The sequence below is a fragment of the Podarcis pityusensis genome (assembly GCF_964106645.2).
Source record: "Podarcis pityusensis genome assembly, chromosome: 10".
NCBI lineage: Eukaryota > Metazoa > Chordata > Lepidosauria > Squamata > Lacertidae > Podarcis > Podarcis pityusensis.
Genome location: NC_138035.1, coordinates 41,194,848 through 41,214,751, shown reverse-complemented (window position 1 = coordinate 41,214,751; position 19,904 = coordinate 41,194,848). Strand labels below are relative to the sequence as shown.

Below are 19,904 nucleotides of genomic sequence, written 5' to 3'. Positions count from 1 at the left end.
TGGCATTCTAGGATTTCAGGCAGAGTTATTTACTAGTCCTGCTCGATGAGTACTAATCCTTTTAAATTTAGAGATGCCAGGGATTGTTTCTGGGGCTGTATGTGTGTGCAAAGCATGTGCTGCACCACTGAGCTATGGTGTTTCCCACATCAAGGCCTGCAGACATCAGACAGGAGAATAAACAAATCCCTGCACCTTAACGCATCCTTTCTTTTTCTCCTTAGGTGCTTCTGTCCTGTTGCTATACTCTAGCTCAGTGGCTCTCAAACTTTTTTCTCTGGGCCACGCCTTCAGAATGAAAATTGGCTAGTGCAACACTGACTTTTGTTGTTGTTAAGAAATACACCAGAAAACAAAAATAAACAACTCCTAGCAGTGCTTGAGAACACAAGTGCTTTATAATAGGATCATGGAGCATCCAGAAAATATAAAACAGTACACTAAATAAGAAATATATATATATATTGATACTATACTATACTACACTACACTGAAATGTTGAAATTGATTGCCCTTGAATCCTGCACATTGCCATCCTCTCCTGCCACACCCCTTGAGAACTGCTGCTCTAGCTCCACTGACTGATCAAAATTAGGAGCTAGTCCTTCCTAGAAACAAAACTTTACATTAATTGCTCTGCAGAGATTCTTTCTGAACTTCTCTTTCATTGTAAGTATTTTCCTTGTGGAAATAACGGCTTATACAACCCATTTTCTGCTTGGGGCCCTGGGAAACAAGGAAGTCAAATGGCACAGCATAGATTTTATTATTGTGAAATGGATTTGCTTTGAATACAATGGTTTCCTATTTCAGAGTAAATCATGCAGGAATGAAGGAACGCTGCGATGGTGATCTCCCTTGAGACAGAACGAATCTTTACATATATGACACCGTGGCAGGAGGCCAGCAGCTAAACCTCTGAAGATGTCCACAAATGATTGCTTTTAAGCAACCCCTGCTCCTGTGAATCCCTTTGTGATTTAAAAAGAGACTCTAGGAATGAAACATGGATTTCCCCCTCCCCTCTCTCACCTGATATTTCCCTCTAAATAAATGGGTAGCTTGTAGATCTATAACTCATCATTGGGAGTAGCTACCAAAGCATACTTGAGCACATGCTTTGAATGCATAAAGTCCCAGAGGCAAATCTCTAACATCTCTTGAATTGTTTGATGAAATTTCAGAAGAGTGAACATGTAAAATTATGGCTTTAAAACCCAAATGCAGCTCATAAATACTTGATTTAATCTGAACCATAAACGAATAGTTCACAAGAGAAACACATTTTCAAATATAAGTTTAGTTAACCTGGACCTAGACATGTTTTTCTTTAGGATAGGTCATCTGCACTTGTGTAATGAAGACTGCAATGAAATCCTTATACCTGTACATGATTACTCAGAAGTAAGTTCCATTCTGTTCAGTGGCGCTTACATCTAGAGAAGTGTGCACAGGATTGCAGCCTTAGTTTGGTGCCAGTTGTGACTGTCAAACATATTATTTGTTCCCACGATCCACTGATTTTAGACACGTGTTTCGTGGAATTGTAGAATTTAAGAGTTGGAAAGGACCATGAGGGTCATTTAGTCCAACCCCCTGCAATGCAGGAATCTTTTGCCCAAAGTGGGGCTCAAACCTACAACCCTGAGATTAAGTTTCATGGTCTACTGACTGAGCTATTCCACTATGAACCCAAGCAATGTGCTAAGCATTAGGGTGCTGGTTATACTTCCTTTTATAAGTCTCTTCCTAATACTTGCACTTAAGCATATTACAATGGAGAATATATTGAACTCCGTAACATTATACACAGCTCGTTGCAGTAATCATATATGTTGTGCATTGACAACAGCAATGACATTTTTATGTTCTTCTCCAAGTTCCTTCTGTTATTTAGGTGTCAAATACGAAGTATGTTGCCCCTTTCCAAAGCACATTCTTCTACATTACTGCTTCCAAAGTGTATTAGCACAATTCCCTCTTATTTCTTCGAAGGTTCTTATACAGTGGTATCTCTGGTTATGTACTTAATTCGTTCCGGAGGTCCGTTCTTAACCTGAAACTGTTCTTAACCTGAAGCACCACTTTAGCTAATGGGGCCTCCCGCTGCCGCCGCACCACCACTGCGCGATTTCTGTTCTCATCCTAAAGCAAAGTTCTTAACCCGAGGTACTATTTCTGGGTTAGAGGAGTTTGTAACCTGAAGCGTATGTAACCCGAGGTACCACTGTATTCAGATTGCTGAGGATTTATTCTTTGGACAACCTTATGAAGTTGACACACTTTCTAGAAAGGCATAGGGAAGTATATGATAGGTGATATGAAGCTGTTTTGTCAAGTCTTAGACTTGATGTAAGGTAAGCAAGTCGCCAGTTGGGTGGCAGAGAGGAAGAACCTGTTGGCATCACTGCCAGCAAGCTGTCCAGACTGAAAGAAGGCAGCAGATTTGGGATGTTTATATCAGGCAGTAGCACCACATTGGCCACCTGGTGTCACCTGATTTGCCAGGTCAGATCAGCAGGATACAATGGTCTGGCTTGAACGCTGCAGCTTCAACTGTAGAAATTATAGATAATTTCTTCCTCTGACCAGCCACAATAGCTGCACAGGGAAGCAATGTCAATCCACAGGGTTCCTAAAGCAAGCTCAGCTGCACCTGACAGAAGACATTATTCCATGGAGGGGTTCACCATCATTATCAGGACACTGCAGTTTTGCCCATGCTAGTGAACCTGACAGTGTCCTACTACAGTCATACCTTGGGTTACAGACGCTTCAGGTTGCGCGTTTTTGGGTTGCGCACTGTGCTGAATCCTGTTCTGGTACTTCCGGGTTTCGGCGCTTTGCGCATGCGCAGAAGCAGCGAATTGCTACCTAAGCGTGCGCAGACACGGCGCTGCGGGTTGCGAACGCTGCAGGTTGAGAATGTGCCTCCTGCATGGATCACATTCGCAACCCGAACGTCCACTGTGTAACAGTGGTGTCCAAACTTTTTTCAAATACAGACAGATTTGATGAAGTGAAGGGCTGAGGGGGCTGACCAAAGGGCAAACCAAAGTTGTTGACCTTTTTTTTAGGATTGAAGTTGTTGAGGTTTTAGGATTTTACCCCAGGAAATAAACTGCCACAGGGACCGGATTAAACCAACTGGTAGGCCGGATTAGGCTGCCAAAACGGACTTTGGACAGGCCTGTACTATTAATTGTTTGCACTGTACAGTAGTAATTTTAGACTCTGGACTTTGTCTTATGGGAGGCATCCTCTTTAGATGGCAGTGTGCAAAGCTTCACTTACTTGAAAAAGTGATAAGACAACGTTGCTTCATTTGGGAACCCTTTCTGCTGAGTGGGACTCTGGACTCCCCCCAAGTCCTCCCCTGACAGCACTGCTGCTACTGTGGTACCACAATTGTTATCCTCCAAATGCGGCGTTGTGTATTTTATTAGGTGAATGGATATTTTGCTCCTATGCTGCATCTGTTTGTCCAATGTGAATAGGGACTTTCACAACACCACATGCAGATGCGCCATTGAAATAGCAAATTAGACACAATTTCAGCACCTCTTGAATAGCTTTTAGGTTATGCGGCTCATCTCATCTCCACAATTACTGTTATTAGTATGTGTTGTTACAACCCTCCCACTCTTCCCTTCCTCTGAGAGACTGTGACAATGTTCATTTCATAGAATGAAAAGTTATTTTGAAAATGACTACTTGGTGATATATGTGAACTCCTAAATTACCTCGCCTTATACTTGGTAATTATTGCACATGTCAAACACTCAGCCTACTGAGGAACTTGCCATCTTTGGAAGATCTGCTAAAGTATTTCACAATTTAGCGCATAGCATGTCATTCATCTATTTTAACCAGCTAAATGAAAAAAGGGGTACCCTTTCTCAAGCCTTTACTCTCTTGAATATATACTGTTCTCTCTGTCATATGGAATTATTTCCTCTGTTGGTCAGAGAAACTCTGGAACAGCAGGTGAAGCAGACCTATTTCACCTGATGTTCTGCAGATTTAAAACCCGACAGAAATTCAGCTGTGTTGAATCCTGCTTTATACTTTCATACATTGCCATTTCTCAGAAACTATCGACTGCAGTGAAATCTTGCCTTAATGCCAAGTTAATGACAAAGTCAATGATATTATTAGCACAGAGGAAAAACGTGGTGTGGGGTGGTGGTATGACACAAAATGTTCATAGAATAGCCACTGGGTTAAGCCAGCCCAAATGTGAAAGGCTCTTCAAATGTGGCTGAACTACAGCTCCCATTATCTCTGACTGTTGGCCATGCTGGTTGTAGCCGATGGGAGTTGTAGTCCAAAGCATCTGGGGGGGTACCAGGTTGGCGAAGACAGCTGGATATTTTCTTTGATAAATTTAAATAGCTGAAATAGCTGGAGACCTGTGGACTGCACATGTCCTCATCCTGATCATTGGTCATGTTTGTGGGGATTGGTTAGAATTAGAGTCCAACAGCATCTTGAGGGCTGCACCAATGTTACAACAAATGTACGCATGTAAAGCAGATCAATATAGAGGTTTGCCCTCTAAAACATTTGGGGGGGCAGGTACCAGGTTCCTTGTTGTTTAATGGCAAAATCTAATTTATAGCTGGCGTAAACTAGATGATGCTTCCTCTTGTTGTTGTTGCTTAGAAGTTATGACTGTGTTTTCAAAATAAGGTTTGGACACCTGACTATGGTAAATGATTCATTAGTGTAGCTGTGTCAATTCATTCCATCCAAAACAACAGAATCTTGTGGCACCTTCAAAGCTAACACCTAGATTGTGGCATAAATCTACGTGAGCCAGAGCAGATGTTGTCAGATACATGGATATACATACACACACACTGAACTTATAGGTGCAGAAATTTTAAAGGAACAAATTACAAAGTGAGGGCAAGCAGTGCAAAAGAAAGCAGTGGCTCGCTGTGTCACGCCATTGTGTAAGCACAAACACAAGCCAAAGTTCAGTTGATTGAACACCAGAATGAAAGAGAGTGGGAGCGACCTTCTAGTGTCGCTAAAAGTCTTGCGTGTCTTCAGACAGACGTGTTATCCCAACCATCCTAATACAAGATTTGCACAAAGAATGCTTTCATTTCAATCATTTGTAACTTTGCTGCATGTAATTGCAATTGATTTCTATGTTTTTTTGCTGCTGTAATTTTATCTCTTGTGAAGCACCTCGAAAACTCTACAGAAAAGGGACGAGCATGTGCTTGAGATCAGTCAATAAACACAAATTATATTCATAGTTGATTTGTGAAGGGGGGAAATCTGGTTTTCTTTTTAGCTGTGCAGAGCAGAGAGGAAAAGGCGTAAAACAGGGATGGCCCTCAGTAGTTTCTACCTGGCCCTCAGAACTCTTCCTAGCCCATCTCACTTCCCTGGCAATACCTTTCTCCAGACCACATTCCTCTCCAGCCCTGTTTTGTAACCTCTGAGTTTTTGCCTGGATAAAACATATCCTTGAACTCTGGTTATTATTCTTTCTTGTTTGGTTGGAGGACAGAGTGAGGTATGTACATTAACATTGGCTCATAGCCCTGATTACCATTGGCAGGTGGCCCCTGGGAGGTTGCCAAGAAGCAAATGTGGCCCTCAGGCTGAAAAAGTTTCCTTTAGCTTCAAACCTAAAGCTAGATGACGCCGACCTAAATTAATATAATCCAAGTGGAAGGCTGTATAGATTCAGCACACAGTGGCTTTCTAGAAATCAGCACACTCCATTGAAGGTTGACTAAGTGCTCTCTCAGTGCTTTAATATTTCACATATTAAAGTTCCGAAATTACAAGGATTGGTGATGACACATTGAAGCCATTGGAACTAACTGAGATCAGCAGGGGGGGAAATGGTGACATTCAAAGACAGGCTTCACAAGAGCACTTTAAGCGCTGCTAGGGAAAAGGCCAAAATGTGCTTAATGCCTGGCTTGTCTGGAGAGGATTGTGTTAAATAATAATGGGAGGAGGGTTTGATGGTTAAAAGGGTTTCTCATCCTGCAGCTGGGCATGTAGCGCTCTTGCGAATTGCTGCACCGCTTGCTGTGCCACTTGAAGAAACACTTTCATTGCAGATGACTGGCATAAAACATGAAGGAAAGCTGGGGGCAGAAATCACTTTATTATTTTTATTTTTTATATTTGTATACCTGCTGGAAGGACACTTCCCACATTGTGGCTTCTTCGGGGAGATCAAGCTCTTTAAAATATTAGCAGCACAATAACCTGACACTGGCTAAAAGACTAATATGTTGTTTTCACACCCTCTGGAAACCCCCAATCATGTATGCCAAATATGCACGGTAGTTTTCATTCTAGACACACAAAAACAGACTCAGGGTCTAGGTTAAGATGTTCCTGTTTGCCCAGGGGTTGTATTTGCATTTAGTCTGCATTTTTGTTTTACAGTGCTTTATTAAAAAAAAGTTTTTCTTGTTTTATGTCTCCTCCCCCCGCAATTGACAACACGTATCGCATTGGAGTCATAAATTATCCTATTGACATTACAGCATTCTTGTCATACAGCAATGAATGCGATTGTTTTATTGCTTGTTTTAATTACAGACGTTTATATTGTAATGCTTCTCTGATTGCTTTATATATCTGCAATCCACTTTGAATCCTATTTAGCACTAAGCAGCACATAAATTGATAAAGGGTAAGGATGATGGCGATAACTAAGGTAAAGGATTTCAGACGCCTTTCTCAGAAAGACCCAACTCCAAGAAATGGACGGTTTGCAAAGTTTAAAAGAAGGCAATGAAAACAATGCGGTTTAGATTCTTTTCAATAAATAATAATGGATCGTTGCCGCCTTTTAAAGGAAAAAACAAAACAAAAACCCACCATTATTGTTTGGGAGGTATTTCCCCACTTCTGCATCCAAGCCGCCTCCCCCAACAAACCAGCTTGCACTTCAGGACACTTTTAAGAAACACAGCCCGGCCAGAGAGGTGCGACAAAGCAGCCAGCGCAGAACAATGCGATGCCCTGCCAGGTTGCCACCCCCACAGATGCCTCGGCAGCATCCTTCCTCGCGGTGGCGAGACGAGTTTCCACCTGGCTTGCTCCGGAACGGGCGGGGAGAGGTGGGCAGCCTGTGCCAGTCGCGGACGCAGCCAGCCAGCCTCGCCCCTCCTCTCCACCCTGGGCTCCCCTCTAGCAGCAACCTATTTGCCTCCCCCCGCTTCCAGCGTGAACCTAAAGGGAGGGGGAAAGGAGGTGGGGAGGGAGTGGGCGGGGCAGGAGCGACAGCCCCTCAGCTAACGGAGCGCGCGCGGGGAGAGAGGGAGGGGAAAAGGGAGGGAAGCGGTCCGGGGGAGGCCGAGGGGCGGGAGCGGAGGCGGTCCGAGCGCGAGGAGGGCGGGGCGGCACGCAAGCGCGATGGGAGCCTCGCCGAGCCCCACGCGGGCGCTCTCAGAGCCTCGGCAGCGGCGCTTCCAGTTGAGCCGCGAAGGGGCCTCAGGGCGGCGAGGCGCGCGGAGGAGCCGGCGAAGAAGAGCGGAGCCGAGCGGGGGGGCGGGCAGCGCTCTCTCTCTCTCTCTTTCGCGCAGGGGCGGAGCGGCCAGCTTTGCTCTCCGGCGGTTGCCCAGCCCCGGCCAGTCATGGGGTAAAAAGGGGGAGCGAGCGAGCGAGGTGGAACAATAAAAGCGGCGAGGCGGCGGCGGCGGCAGCAGCGCTGACTGACTGACTGGGCGAGCGAGCGAGCGAGAGAAAGCGGGGGATGCCGGGCGCTCGCTGAGCGGACCGAGCGGCGCACTCGGCGGCGGCGGCGGCGAAAGTGGAGCGAGGCAGCGGAGCAGCGGGGGCCAGGGAAAGCGCGCGCGGCGGATGCTTTGCGCGGCCGGCGGGAGGCGGCGGCGGCGAAGGGGGAGAAGACGGAGGGCGGCGGCGGCGGAGAGATGATCGCGGAGTTGGTGAGCAGCGCCCTGGGGCTCGCCCTCTATCTCAACACCCTCAGCGCGGATTTCTGCTACGATGACAGGTAGGTGGTGGCGGAGGAGGAAGAAGAAGAAGAAGAGGCGGACTCGGGGCTGCCTGCTCGGGGGGCGCGTCCGGCTCGGTTGCGCTCGCCAAAGGGAGCGCGCCCTCTGCGCCGTGGGGTTTTGTGCGAGGCTGTGAAAACACAACGCACAACTTGGTGTCCTCACTTTCCTTGCCCGCACTGCCGCCTCCTCCTCTAATCCGCGCTCTCACCTGCGGAAGAAGGGTTAATCCGATTATCTCTCCCCGGCTTAACGCTTTACGGATTTCATCGCACCTTTTCTTCCTTTTCGCGTTCTCTCTCTCGCGCGCCAGCCTTTCCCTTGGGTAATTTCAGCTCAGGAAGGGTGCGAAGAGAGTTCAGGGTTTCCCTGATCGACTTCGCTTTGCGCTCGAATCTACCAATCAGAGGCAGGTGCAACAACAACAACAAAAGGCACGCAGTTAGAATGGAGGCGCTTGGGTGCCTGTGAGGACATTCTCCGGCTACGGATTTGTTCCCGGTACCTGAGCTGAACTTGCAATCCGTTCCACTCCTGGTTAGCAGCGATGTGCCGATAGATCCCGATCTACCATCTGCCCACCCTAGTGGAGAGACGCAGTTTGCAGGGCTGGCTGTCAAGTTAGGTTGCTGGAAGGGGTCGGGGAACATAGGTCCCCTGGTACAGCTGAGCAGGCGAGGAGTGCAGGCAAACTCCTTCCATACTAAATCTCTTCATTCTTTCTCTCATTATGCCTTTGCCAAGATCACCCTTTCTGGTCACTTTTTGGAAGTTCGGGGGGGGGAGGGAAATCTTTGCTCTTTGGGAAATAATTCCATACACACACGTGTGATTTTCTAAAAGGAAAACATTCACCATCTATCCTCGCCCTGCCAACCAGTTTGATCATTAAACGGTGTTAAGTTTGGGTTAGAAACAAACCCTTTCCCCCTTTCATCCACAAAGCGATTGCTTTTTGAGGGGGGATGGATTCAACTTGTTTCTCTTGATGCTCTTGTTTCCGGAGCATTTGACACTTAAACTCCCTTGCGCTTGGAAGTGTATTAAAGGGACAGGGATGCTCTGAATTTTTAAAGAGAGAAGTGTCCAAGCTGCAGCCTGAATGGAAACTGGGCTTTCTAACTAGGAACCCCTTCCCTTTAAAGCCCACAGATGTGCCCAAGTTTCTTTGTAGTTAATGAGTGGTGAAAGGGAAGGTACTCTGCACATGCTGTTGTTGCACAGAAGTTGCCCTGTCATTGAAAATGCTTGTTCTGGAGCTAAAGTGCATTGATCCCTGCCTGAAACTGAGCCTTGGAATAGGAACCTCTGCTTTAACTTTGCTCACAGGGGCAGTGCTTACTTGAAAATCATCACTTTGGCTCTGTTTGCATGTTAGCTGTGTTTGCATGTTTGTGTTCGTGTGCGCATTTGCCCTCTGAAGATGTGCTGAGCAGCTTTTCTTCCTGAAAGCTCTTCTGTTCTGCTCCCCAGCCTGTATGTTCAACATTCCTTTATGCTAATCAGCAATGATGAAGTCCCCCAGCACTTGAATTTGGCTCTTTTTGAGTTTGGACAGCTAATGAGAAGTGAACCGTGTGGTTGAAAATAACTGCATCGAGTTCTAGAAAATGTCAGTTGTTCTGGGTGCTTCTCCGTCCCCTTGAAATGGACAAGTGCTTAGGCACTGCTGAGAAGCTGTATTAGCAATTAGAGAAAATTCCAATTTGCGCCTTTTCCGGTGACTTACTCTGATTACAATTAAAACAGATGCATAATTAAAATATATTAGGGAGAGCAGCACGCCTGGCTGAATTTATGAGCCATCTTGGGGTGTTTGCATGCTCCATTGACGTTAAACCATCCAAAAAGTGAGCATAGATTTACTTTGACAGCTTTTCATCAGTCCCTCTCTGTTTGGAAACTGAATAGATCCCCTGGGTTAGGGTGAACTGCCTTTCAGCAGAGTGCCTTTGTATTGAGGGGATGCCCCTTGAATTCTCATATATGGGAGTAATCAAGCACCACAGTGTTGGAAAAGTCCAAACTAAGTGGATCTTACAAATGGTACATTGAAAGTTCTGACTTCATATATTCATTCAGTTACATTGTTGTCAACAGAGTTCTACTGTGGCTACAAAGATATTATTCAATCATGTGTTTGTGTTCAGAGATGATGCATAAACGCAGACATAAGAGCTGGAGCAGCATAACTGTTGCCAGAAAACATGCCTCAAACTTTCAGGCAAATAGTAAGGGAAATGATCTATTCTAGCTTTGAAGATCATTTGCATTGGGACATAAACTGGTTGTACTTAAGTCAATTAAGTTGCTTAATCCTGAATTTTGGTCTGCTTTGCAGGGCACTGCAGCACCTGTCACAGTTTGGGGGTTACTAGTAGGATGAAGACACGATTTGCTCTTTTTCCTTCTACAAAAATTGAATGCAACTTGTGTGTTTCCTTCTTAGCCATTGCAGATTAGCAGTTCAGCAACTTAACCCTAAAGGATTTCCCAGTTTTACAGATCGTGATCTTTTCTATTTCCAAGTTTTTAAGAAAACCATTAACTGCGTTCTAGTGTGTTAGTGGTCTTTTAATGGGTGTATAAAGTTTAATGATTATACACTGCTTTGTGCAGTTTTATAGAAAAGCAGCATAAAAGCTTTTGAAATAAGACCTGATATAACTCTGCTAATGCTGGCAGATACTTACAAGTGTTAATATGCAATATTACAGTAGCTGGAGGATATCAGTATGGCCATAAGTAAACATACATCGTCGGAGTTGGAAAAATCCTGTGCACCTAGTTGTTGGCTTGCCTAAATATGTGACGATGGTACCTAAGAACATGGATATTTTTTGCAGCCCTGCCTTCTGCATTGTCTAGGGGCTGCATTATCAAGGTTGCTTGAGGACACTGATTGGGAATTTAGTGCTCTTTGCCAGTTTAATTCTCCTAAAATTGTATTGCAGTTGCTGAACATCATGGATGTAGAGGTCAAGCTCTTTGTTGATTTTGACATGATTGCTCTTACAGAATGTTAGTGGCAATTTAATTGCAGGCCATCTCTTTTTCTTTCTTTCTGTTAATCCCGACAGTACCGGTTTAGCATTAATCTTGCGTTGGATAAATGACATTTAAACTGCAGGTTTGTTTAATTTGTCTAAAAGCTAAAGACATAAACACCTCTTGGATTTAGAAATTCATTGGCATGTGTGAACTGAAATTATTGATTATGCTGTAGAGTAGGTCAGTTAATTACAGCATTTTCAATTACATTGGGAAGGAAGGAGAGTTGAAAACTGCAAACTAGCAAATGCTTTTCTAGTTTACCACTGCAAATCTTTTTTAAAAAGTGAAACTCCCAGACCTAAATTATTTTAACTACAATCACAGGGTTGTGTGGACCATCAGGAGCTTTCTTAGAATGTAACTCGATGAAATGTGAACTGAGTAGAAGCTGTGGGATACTGCCTTCCTGGTGGGATATGGATCATACATCCAAGTTAAATTGAATCAAAATTGTGCATATAAACTTTGAAGCTGATGATCACTTATAAGAGCAGTGCCAAATCCTTCAGGTTTTCTGTTCTGTCAGATGTGACATTGACTTAGACTGTTTTTCTTCTTGATACAGTGACCAAGATTGCTATATAAAAGGTGTCTGTAATTGCATTCTGTGTTTTAGTAGGTTGGCAAAGATTAAATGGTGTCATAAAACCTTCTTTACAGCAAGATCAATTTCTTAATGATAAAAAGTAATGGAAAACAATGTGCATTACTCGCCTGGAATGAAGTTACTTACCGTCTCAAAACAATCATTTATTCTGAGGCCAAATCTCATTTTAAGAAAAACGAAGTCAATTCATTATTGAGTTTAAAGAGGAGTTTGAAAAGATCTGATATACACAATGTATGTGGGAAGAATGGATGAAGGCATAGCAAGAGGGGAAAATAAATACTTGCTTGTATCCATATGACTGGTCCAGTTGCTGAAACATGAAACTGCCAATTCAAAGATATGATACAGAGAAAAGCACCTCTCTCAGTTCCTGAAAAATGCATATGGCGTTTAGTAATCATTGTGTAGCAAGTGCCCCCCTCCCCATGCCGCCTTCTGTAGTTCTAAAATTCCACATATTCTGAGTCATCTGCAAAGATTAAAGGAGTGACCAAAGATAATGGGACATGTTAAATACAGAGCGGGGGGGGGGATGTGGCAGTATTTTTAAAGGCTTTATATATGGGAGAAAGGGAAAGTGAGGTCTGGCAAGAGGCGAGTTTGTTCCCACTTGGAAGCAAAATGGCAAGGGAAAATTTAGTGTACATTCTCTTAGAATTGTGTGTTCATCATGGTTGTTAAAGATGCCTACTGCATCAGTTGAACTACCATACTTTGAAAACTTTTAAAAATTTGAAATAGTTGGCAGGTCATTATTTAAGTTGAGATATATGGGTGATTTGTATAAAGAGGAAAAGTGATGGTTGGTGTGTAAGATTTGGTGTCTTAGGATACTGGCAATCATATATAATTGCAGCAAAAATCTAAAAACACTCATGCAGATTCATTGAAGTACTGCATTCCAGTGTACGCTCAAATGCTCAAGAAGCTGCACACTCTTAAGGAAAGCATTATATTACCCTTTAACCTTCCATGATAAACTTTTCTTACAAAACTAATGTCTTTGAAACTTAGTTTCTACAATCATGGGCATTGATTTTTCATTCTGCAACTTCACTTACAACATTTCTGAGTGCTTTCACAAGTTCCCAGAGATGGTGTGTCATTTTTTCACTACTTCTATAATGTTTCAAAGGTATCTCATGCATGCACCTCACTTTTAAAGAAATGCTTGTATTTTCCATTTAACAAGTTAGGAAAAGAAAGAGAAAAAAAAGTATGAGGCATTGTTTTTCTATTTTGCTGCCTTTTGAAAAGTGTGAAAGCACTTCACTGCAGGCAAATATGTATCATATGCTATTTTTAAGTTGCTCAAGTGATTTATTGGCTTTATAAATTGGCCAGTTAAGTTAGTATTCAGTTGGGACCAAATTTTAATCTGTAGTGGAGTTTGAAGAAAGAAAAATATTTCTTTTAACAGTGTTTGTTTTACTAGGGTATAAATTACCGTATTTTTCGCTCTATAAGACGCACCAGACCACAAGACGCACCTAGTTTTTGGAGGAGGAAAACAAGCAAAAAAATATTCTGAATCTCAGAAGCCAGAACAGCAAGAGGGATTGCTGCACAGTGAAAGCAGCAATCCCTCTTGCTGTTCTGGCTTCTGGGATAGCTGTGCAGCCTGCATTCGCTCCATAAGACGCACACACATTTCCCCTTATTTTTTAGGAGGGAAAAAGTGAGTCTCATAGAGCAAAAAATATGGCATTTCATTTTATCCTGTTTTATCAGAAGACACACTTTGGTTTAGGTGAGATGTAGATACATTTACATTTAGTCAACTAATTCATCAGTTAGAAGAGACCAGCTAAACGTCATTTTTGTAGTGCTAATTAAAGCAACTTCAAGAAGACTTGCATGAAAAGGTAAATACTGCTGTTATCACAAAGTTTGGCTACATAATTTTCTTAAAGGCTTATCAAGTAATTCTGAAGCACATTTTTATTAGATCCGTTTAATGATACAGTTTGCATAGAACCTCATAATTTTTAAAAAGTGTAAAGAAATGTGTTAATCTATCACCTGAGCTTAGTTCTACAGATTTAAGAAACAATTCTTACTAAAATTTAAAAATGGTACATTATATGCCATGATTGTCCCAGTTAAAATTTTGTAAGCTTAGTACAAGCTTAGTAACAGGGACACAGGTGGCACTGTGGTCTAAACCACTGAGCCTAGGGCTTGCCGATCGGAAGGTCGGCAGTTCAAATCCCCACAATGGGGTGAGCTCCCATTGCTCGGTCCCAGCTCCTGCCAACCTAGCAGTTCAAAAGCACGTCAAAGTGCAAGTAGATAAATAGGTACTGCTCCGATGGGAAGGTAAATGGCGTTTCCGTGTGCTTCTCTGGTTTCGCCAGAAGCGGCTTAGTCATGCTGGCCATATGACCCGGAAAAACTGTCTGCGGACAAACGTCGGCTCCCTCGGCCAGTAAAGCGAGATGAGCTCCGCAACCCCAGAGTCATTTGCAACTGGACTTAACTGTCAGGGGTCCTTTACCTTTACCTTTTTAAGCTTCGTACGCTATTGGTCAGTTCGTCTTTTTGTCGTGCCACAAAAGACATTACAGCAGTATCTTGGTACTCGAATGGCTTGGCTCCTGAACAAATCGACTCCCAAATGCCGCAAACCTGGAAGTAAGTGTTCCGGTTTGCGAATGTTTTTTAGAAGCCAAATGTCTGACGCAGCTTTCGCTTGAGTGCAGGAAGCTCCTACAGCCAATCGGAAGCCGTGCCTTGGTTTTACGAAAGGTTTCAGGAGTTGAACGGACTCCTTGAATGGATTAAGTTTGAGAACCAAGGTACCACTGTATCTGACAACTGATCCAATACATGCAGTGGAAGAAAGAGTGTAAGAACCAGAGAAGAATAGATAGCCATCTATGTCTTAATTCTTTTGGTTTTTAAAAACTTAACGGGTGGTATTTACTTTTAGTCCTACCCTGAGTAGACGCATTGAAATTAATGGACATGACTAACTTAGAGTCATTAATTCCTGTGGGTCTACTCTGAGTAGAATTTGGTTGAATACAACTCAATCATTTCCCTAGATGTATGTAATGGTGTGTATTCTGTGTCTTCATTACAGGATTTCCCTGGGTTGAATTCAATTTTGCGCTATCATGAACATTCCACCTGTGCAAGCATTGCAGCTTGACAGGTGGAATGAGCCCCCATCTACTCCCCCCATGTGGTGTTCTGAAGGGGGTGTTTTCTGACACCCCCAAGCTAATTTCAAGGAGCATGAAGTGGGAGGAGGGGGTTAAAACCCCATTGTGCAAGCAGAAGTTCATGTGCAGGCCTTCTCCTTTTGGGGCTTGCTGGTAAATCCTGCCCCATGTTATTACATTTGACCTTTCATCTTAAAGGACAATTGAGTAGTGGGTTCCTTCTAGGAAGTGTGGCACTTTCACCAGCAGGTAAATAAAGGTAAAGGGACCCCTGACCACTAGGGCCAGTTGTGGCCGACTCTGGGGTTGCGGCGCTCATCTCGCTTGATTGGCTGAGGGAGCCGGCGTACAGCTTCCGGGTCATGTGGCCAGCATGACTAAGCCGCTTCTGGCGAACCAGAGCAGTGCACGGAAATGCAATTTACCTTCCCACTGGAGTGGTACCTATTTATCTACTTGCACTTTGACGTGCTTTCGAACTGCTAGGTTGGCAGGAGCTGGGACCAAGCAACGGGAGCTCACCCCGTTGTGGGGATTCGAACCGCTGACCTTCTGATCAACAAGTCCTATGCTCTGTGGTTTAACCCACAGTGCCACCCACATCCCTAGCAAGTAAGTATTCCTATGTTTTGTACTTTGCCTCTGATCAGAGCTCAGACTTCGCCAAATTTTTGAGCATGACCCCAATGGGATGCATGGAGGCATACATCCAATAAAATTGGAGATGAATTGACAATGGGAAGAAAAGTACAAGAAGAGTTTGCCATGAAATGATGTATTACAAGAAGCTATAGAAGCCAGGTGGGTATATAGAGTGGGACACCTGCGTTAGGCTATATTTGCAGAAGACCTTGTTAAAAGGGAGGTGCCAATTCTCTTCTTCCAATTTATGTATTGGAGGATGATAAAGGAACAAAAAAGCATAACGGTTCCACTCATACCCTACAGCTGCAATTGTTGAGTTCTAGGAGCTAATAATGTGAGGTTTGTGCTTGTCTACTTGTATAAACATGCTGGAAAATGCAGTGGTATGATTAAAATCCTATTTAATCCAAGTGGCTGACATGAAAACCGAGTGCTACCCAGGATTCAGTTTGTGCTTTGCTCAGATATCTGCTGATGAGTTGTATGTGAAATGCACATTCAAGTGAAGATTGTCTTAAGTCAAACTGTAGTTGAGGTGAGCCTAGTGTGCTAGCTGCACCCTTCTCAAAGTGTGAGCTGCTATTGTACCCAGACCATGCTCAGCTGGTCATAATAAGCAATGCTGATTGCAGAGACGGACAAATATGTGCAGCTGGCTTTGCTAACAATATTGTCACGGTAAGCCCCCAAACAGCTCTTTAAGCTCTTCACAGTTTAAAAAGCAAAGTGTTGCTCAGCAAGAAGGAGAGGGCTCTGAATTGCGGCAATTGTATTCAGTATCGAGGTGCACATGTGCTACAGCTCTATCTTTACCACATACCGGCATGTATTTTAAATAGCTGCGATGTGAGGCATTATTAGAGACCTGTCTCCAGTGGGGCTTAGGTCTTAGTAAATGCGTTAGAATTGCAGACTTGAATATCTTGTAGACTTTATCGCTTGATAAGCTGGTTGAAGCAATACACCAAAGGATTTGTATTTATACGATTTATGCTCTTGTATTGATAGAGTTGCTAGTGTATTAACCTTTATTTGAGTGCATGAATTTTCCAAGAAGAATGGAAGTAGCCTCTCCACATATGGATTGGAGTTGTGTGCTTCATTACTTCTTCATTTCCTTGTTACCTAGCTTTTCTTCTTCTTTTAAATGTTCCAATGTGCTGTCTAAGAGTTACTGGTGGCTGAAGTAGCAGGTCTCTCTCAGCAAGGGTTTGTAACTGAAACAAGTGGCTTTGTTATGGTTAGTCACGAACTTCTGTATTTTTAACTATAAAAATACTATTTACTTGAAAAACCGTGAAATACACAACTTTGAATTTAAATTTTAACTGGATGTGCATAATTCTTAGTCACTAACCTTCTGGATCCACTAGCTAATTTGCAACACTCCTTGACTGTTTATGGTGGTCTCGTTGACCATTAAGGTTTAGCAACCTTTGAACTCTTTGTGTCTCCTCTTTCGCATGACTGACCATGTGGATTCTCCGTATCTCTTTTCAAAAGGGCTGAACAGATTGTGTAGGCAGGTTGTCATGTTGACAGAAAGCCATGCAAGGCTCTTGCCTTTCAGCACATTGCTCAAAGTTTGGTTCAACATGGTAACTTTTGTACCCAAGTGATATTTTACAGATAACGTTGCTTTGCTGGTGGTCTAAAGAGTGGAAGGGGAATTTAAATAGAATTGTTATTTTATATACTTTGCCAGATATTGTGCTCACATAGTTTTTAATGTATTCTTCCTTGGAAGATGGTACTTGTAGTGCTTTTTTTGTTGCTGAGGAACTCTGAAAAAAAATAGAGGAAGTGGATTTTGAAGATGGGATTCCGAGTTAATGCAGTATAACATTTCTGATTCCCTTTTTAAGACAAGCAGTCTTTTCTTACCATAAATGTGTTACTTTACATCAGGTAAGCTATTCATTTTGGCAGAGTGCCATATGACAATATTTTTTGTCTTGTCAAATGTTCATCATAATAATGACATGTTTTCATGCAGCAGGATGCCTTGCAAATCAGCATTATGACTTAGAATGTTTGTTTAAGTACCAGCCATAATGTTAATGAATCACAGGACACACTACTTACCGTAAACTCTGAAGGTCAATATTTTTGCCTTTCCTTCTGTCAGACAAGAGTGAATCAGATGTTGAATTCTCTTGGTAGAACTCCCCTAAGACTTTTGTAAAGTAATTGCTGAATTACTTGTAACCCTCCTCCTTCCCAAGAGCCACGGAGGCTGCATCAGAAAGTCTCCCAAACCCAGCTGGTCCTTGAAGCAAGGACTGACAGGTAATTGAACCAGGATTTTCCACATGGGAGTACAAAACGTTTCTAACAGACAACTGGGCTGGCCTGCAAGATTCCTTCTCTATTCATGGAGCTGTTGTTAGACAAAGGAGATGTTGAACTTTGACTCTGGTTAGCTAGAATGTATTTCAGGCTTATGAGTGGCCAGTGATGCTTAAAACCTAGCATAGATCTTTGTGGTTGTGGTTAGGATGACCTATGCTTATGACTTCTGTTCTAGTTTAAGTATCTAGATAATACTGAATTATCACTGCCTGGACCATCTTTTTCAATTTGAGTGGAGATAATTACATGCTTATAGAAGCATATGTAAATTGCCATTGCAAAAATTAACATGGTTGCTTTATTAAAGTATCTGGCGCACTTGATGCTAGCATTTTAGAAATGTATTGCCAATTTTAAATAGCAGTTAGTCCCTTGGATATTACCACCTCCTGTCGTCTTCTTTTAAAAAAAAGTTATATATTGAAATTGGTTTAGCTGATCAAAGCCTGTTTTCTTCTATTCAGGGCTGAATTTTCAAAGCAAGGACTTGAATGGTACTTTTGAGCAGCACATCACTTGCCTTTGTTTTACCAATGACCTTGATTTCCATATTTGCTGCCTGCTAGAGTCGTACTTATATATAAAGTATTTTATATTTAATGGTTCACAGTGAATGTGGACATCACTCATGTTTTGCTCCTTTCCTACAGTGATAAGGAGCAACAAACCATGATCCCTGGCAGCATTACATTTGACTTGGGAATCATGATTTGCTTCTTTCCCCCGAATATACCACAGTTTCTGTGGTTCAGAAATAATACTGAATAATGGATCAAGGTTTGTTGCTCGTGCTAGGGTTGGAGCAAAGTAGGAGGCTGCTCTTTCACAGCAAATAATTACCTATGGTGTGTGATGTGTGAACATTACTTGAATGTTAATATCTTCTGTAACTAAGGAGGCTAATGTTATATTAACTATGACAGTTTATGTCTCTAGTAACAGGAGACCCTATATGTTAGGAGCGGGGAACTTGTGGTTCTCTAGATGTTGTTGGACTTCAGCTTCTACCAGCCGAAATCCTGCATTGCCAGTGGCCACAAATGTTGGGAGATAGCCAATGGTGAGGAATACCTGGAGGGCTATAGTTTCCCCATCCTTACTTATACATGTATTCCCATTTTTTTAGGAGAAAATTGAGCTGTTTCTTCTGACAGCTTGTTGGTCAGTGGGCAAATATATTAGCAGGTAGTGATGTTTTTCTCTCTATTTGGTCTCCTCTTGGAGCTCCATCAAGCTCTTGGTGTTCTTAAGGCATGCATGAGAGAGAAGGTTTGTGTACCTCTTTGCCACTTAAGGGTCCCTCACCCTTTAAAGGACACCAGACATCTTGAGTGCGGGGTGGAGGGGGAGATTCAGTTTTGTAGCAGCTTCCTGGGATACTAAATATTTCAGTTCAGGGCATGTGAGCACTGGCTCTCAGTCCACTAACAACCACTGAAATCTGATGGCTGACCTCTGAGGAGATTTCCAACCTTTCCAAACATTGCCTAGATCAGGGGTAGCAAACCTTTTTTTCTTGTGAAAGGCTATTCACCTACGGGGAAAATCAGTTGGAGGCCACATGTGACAGGGAGTGGAGCCACTCTGCAGTTTTAATCTGAAATCTTAGGCGCAGTACTGCTCCCAGAGCTCAGAAACTGCTCGTGCTAATGAAATTCCCCATTGCAAAATGCACCTAGAACAGTGGGAGTTTCAAACACTGCCCACTGTGTAAGGGAGTTAATCTAGTGAAGCTGAGTTGGCTTGTGATAGGACTAGTGAATTAAATTCCAGAGGGCTATCCTTATAGCAAAACCCAAATATTTATTTATATAAAAATGTTAAGACATCAAGCAGCTGCAAGACTCATTTTTGTTCTTGATTTCCATGGAAGTTGCGTTCAGAGGAGTGAAGTCAGTGGGATGTGATAACCGTCTGGAACACCAGTAGTTTGGAGACAATGGAAATGGGAGAAGCTTGAAACTATGGCAAAAAGTTAAAACTGCTCTTGCTGGGTAGATATGATTGGGGGAGGATGAATAAACACGTAACCACTGTAACTGCTGCTGTGTTAAGTAAATGAATGAAAAAATG

General features: G+C 43.0%; 1 protein-coding gene across 1 annotated transcript in view; it reads left to right on the top strand.

The window, feature by feature from the left end:
* Nucleotides 1-7,704: 7,704 nt before the first annotated feature.
* The window catches only part of TMTC2 (transmembrane O-mannosyltransferase targeting cadherins 2), a 181,286-nt gene continuing 169,086 nt past the window's right edge, over nucleotides 7,705-19,904 (top strand). Inside the window, exon 1 of the mRNA XM_080971472.1 lies at nucleotides 7,705-8,002. Within this exon, the coding sequence (XP_080827598.1) occupies nucleotides 7,920-8,002 (83 nt within the window). The 5' untranslated portion in view covers nucleotides 7,705-7,919. The remainder of the gene's footprint in view (nucleotides 8,003-19,904) is intronic.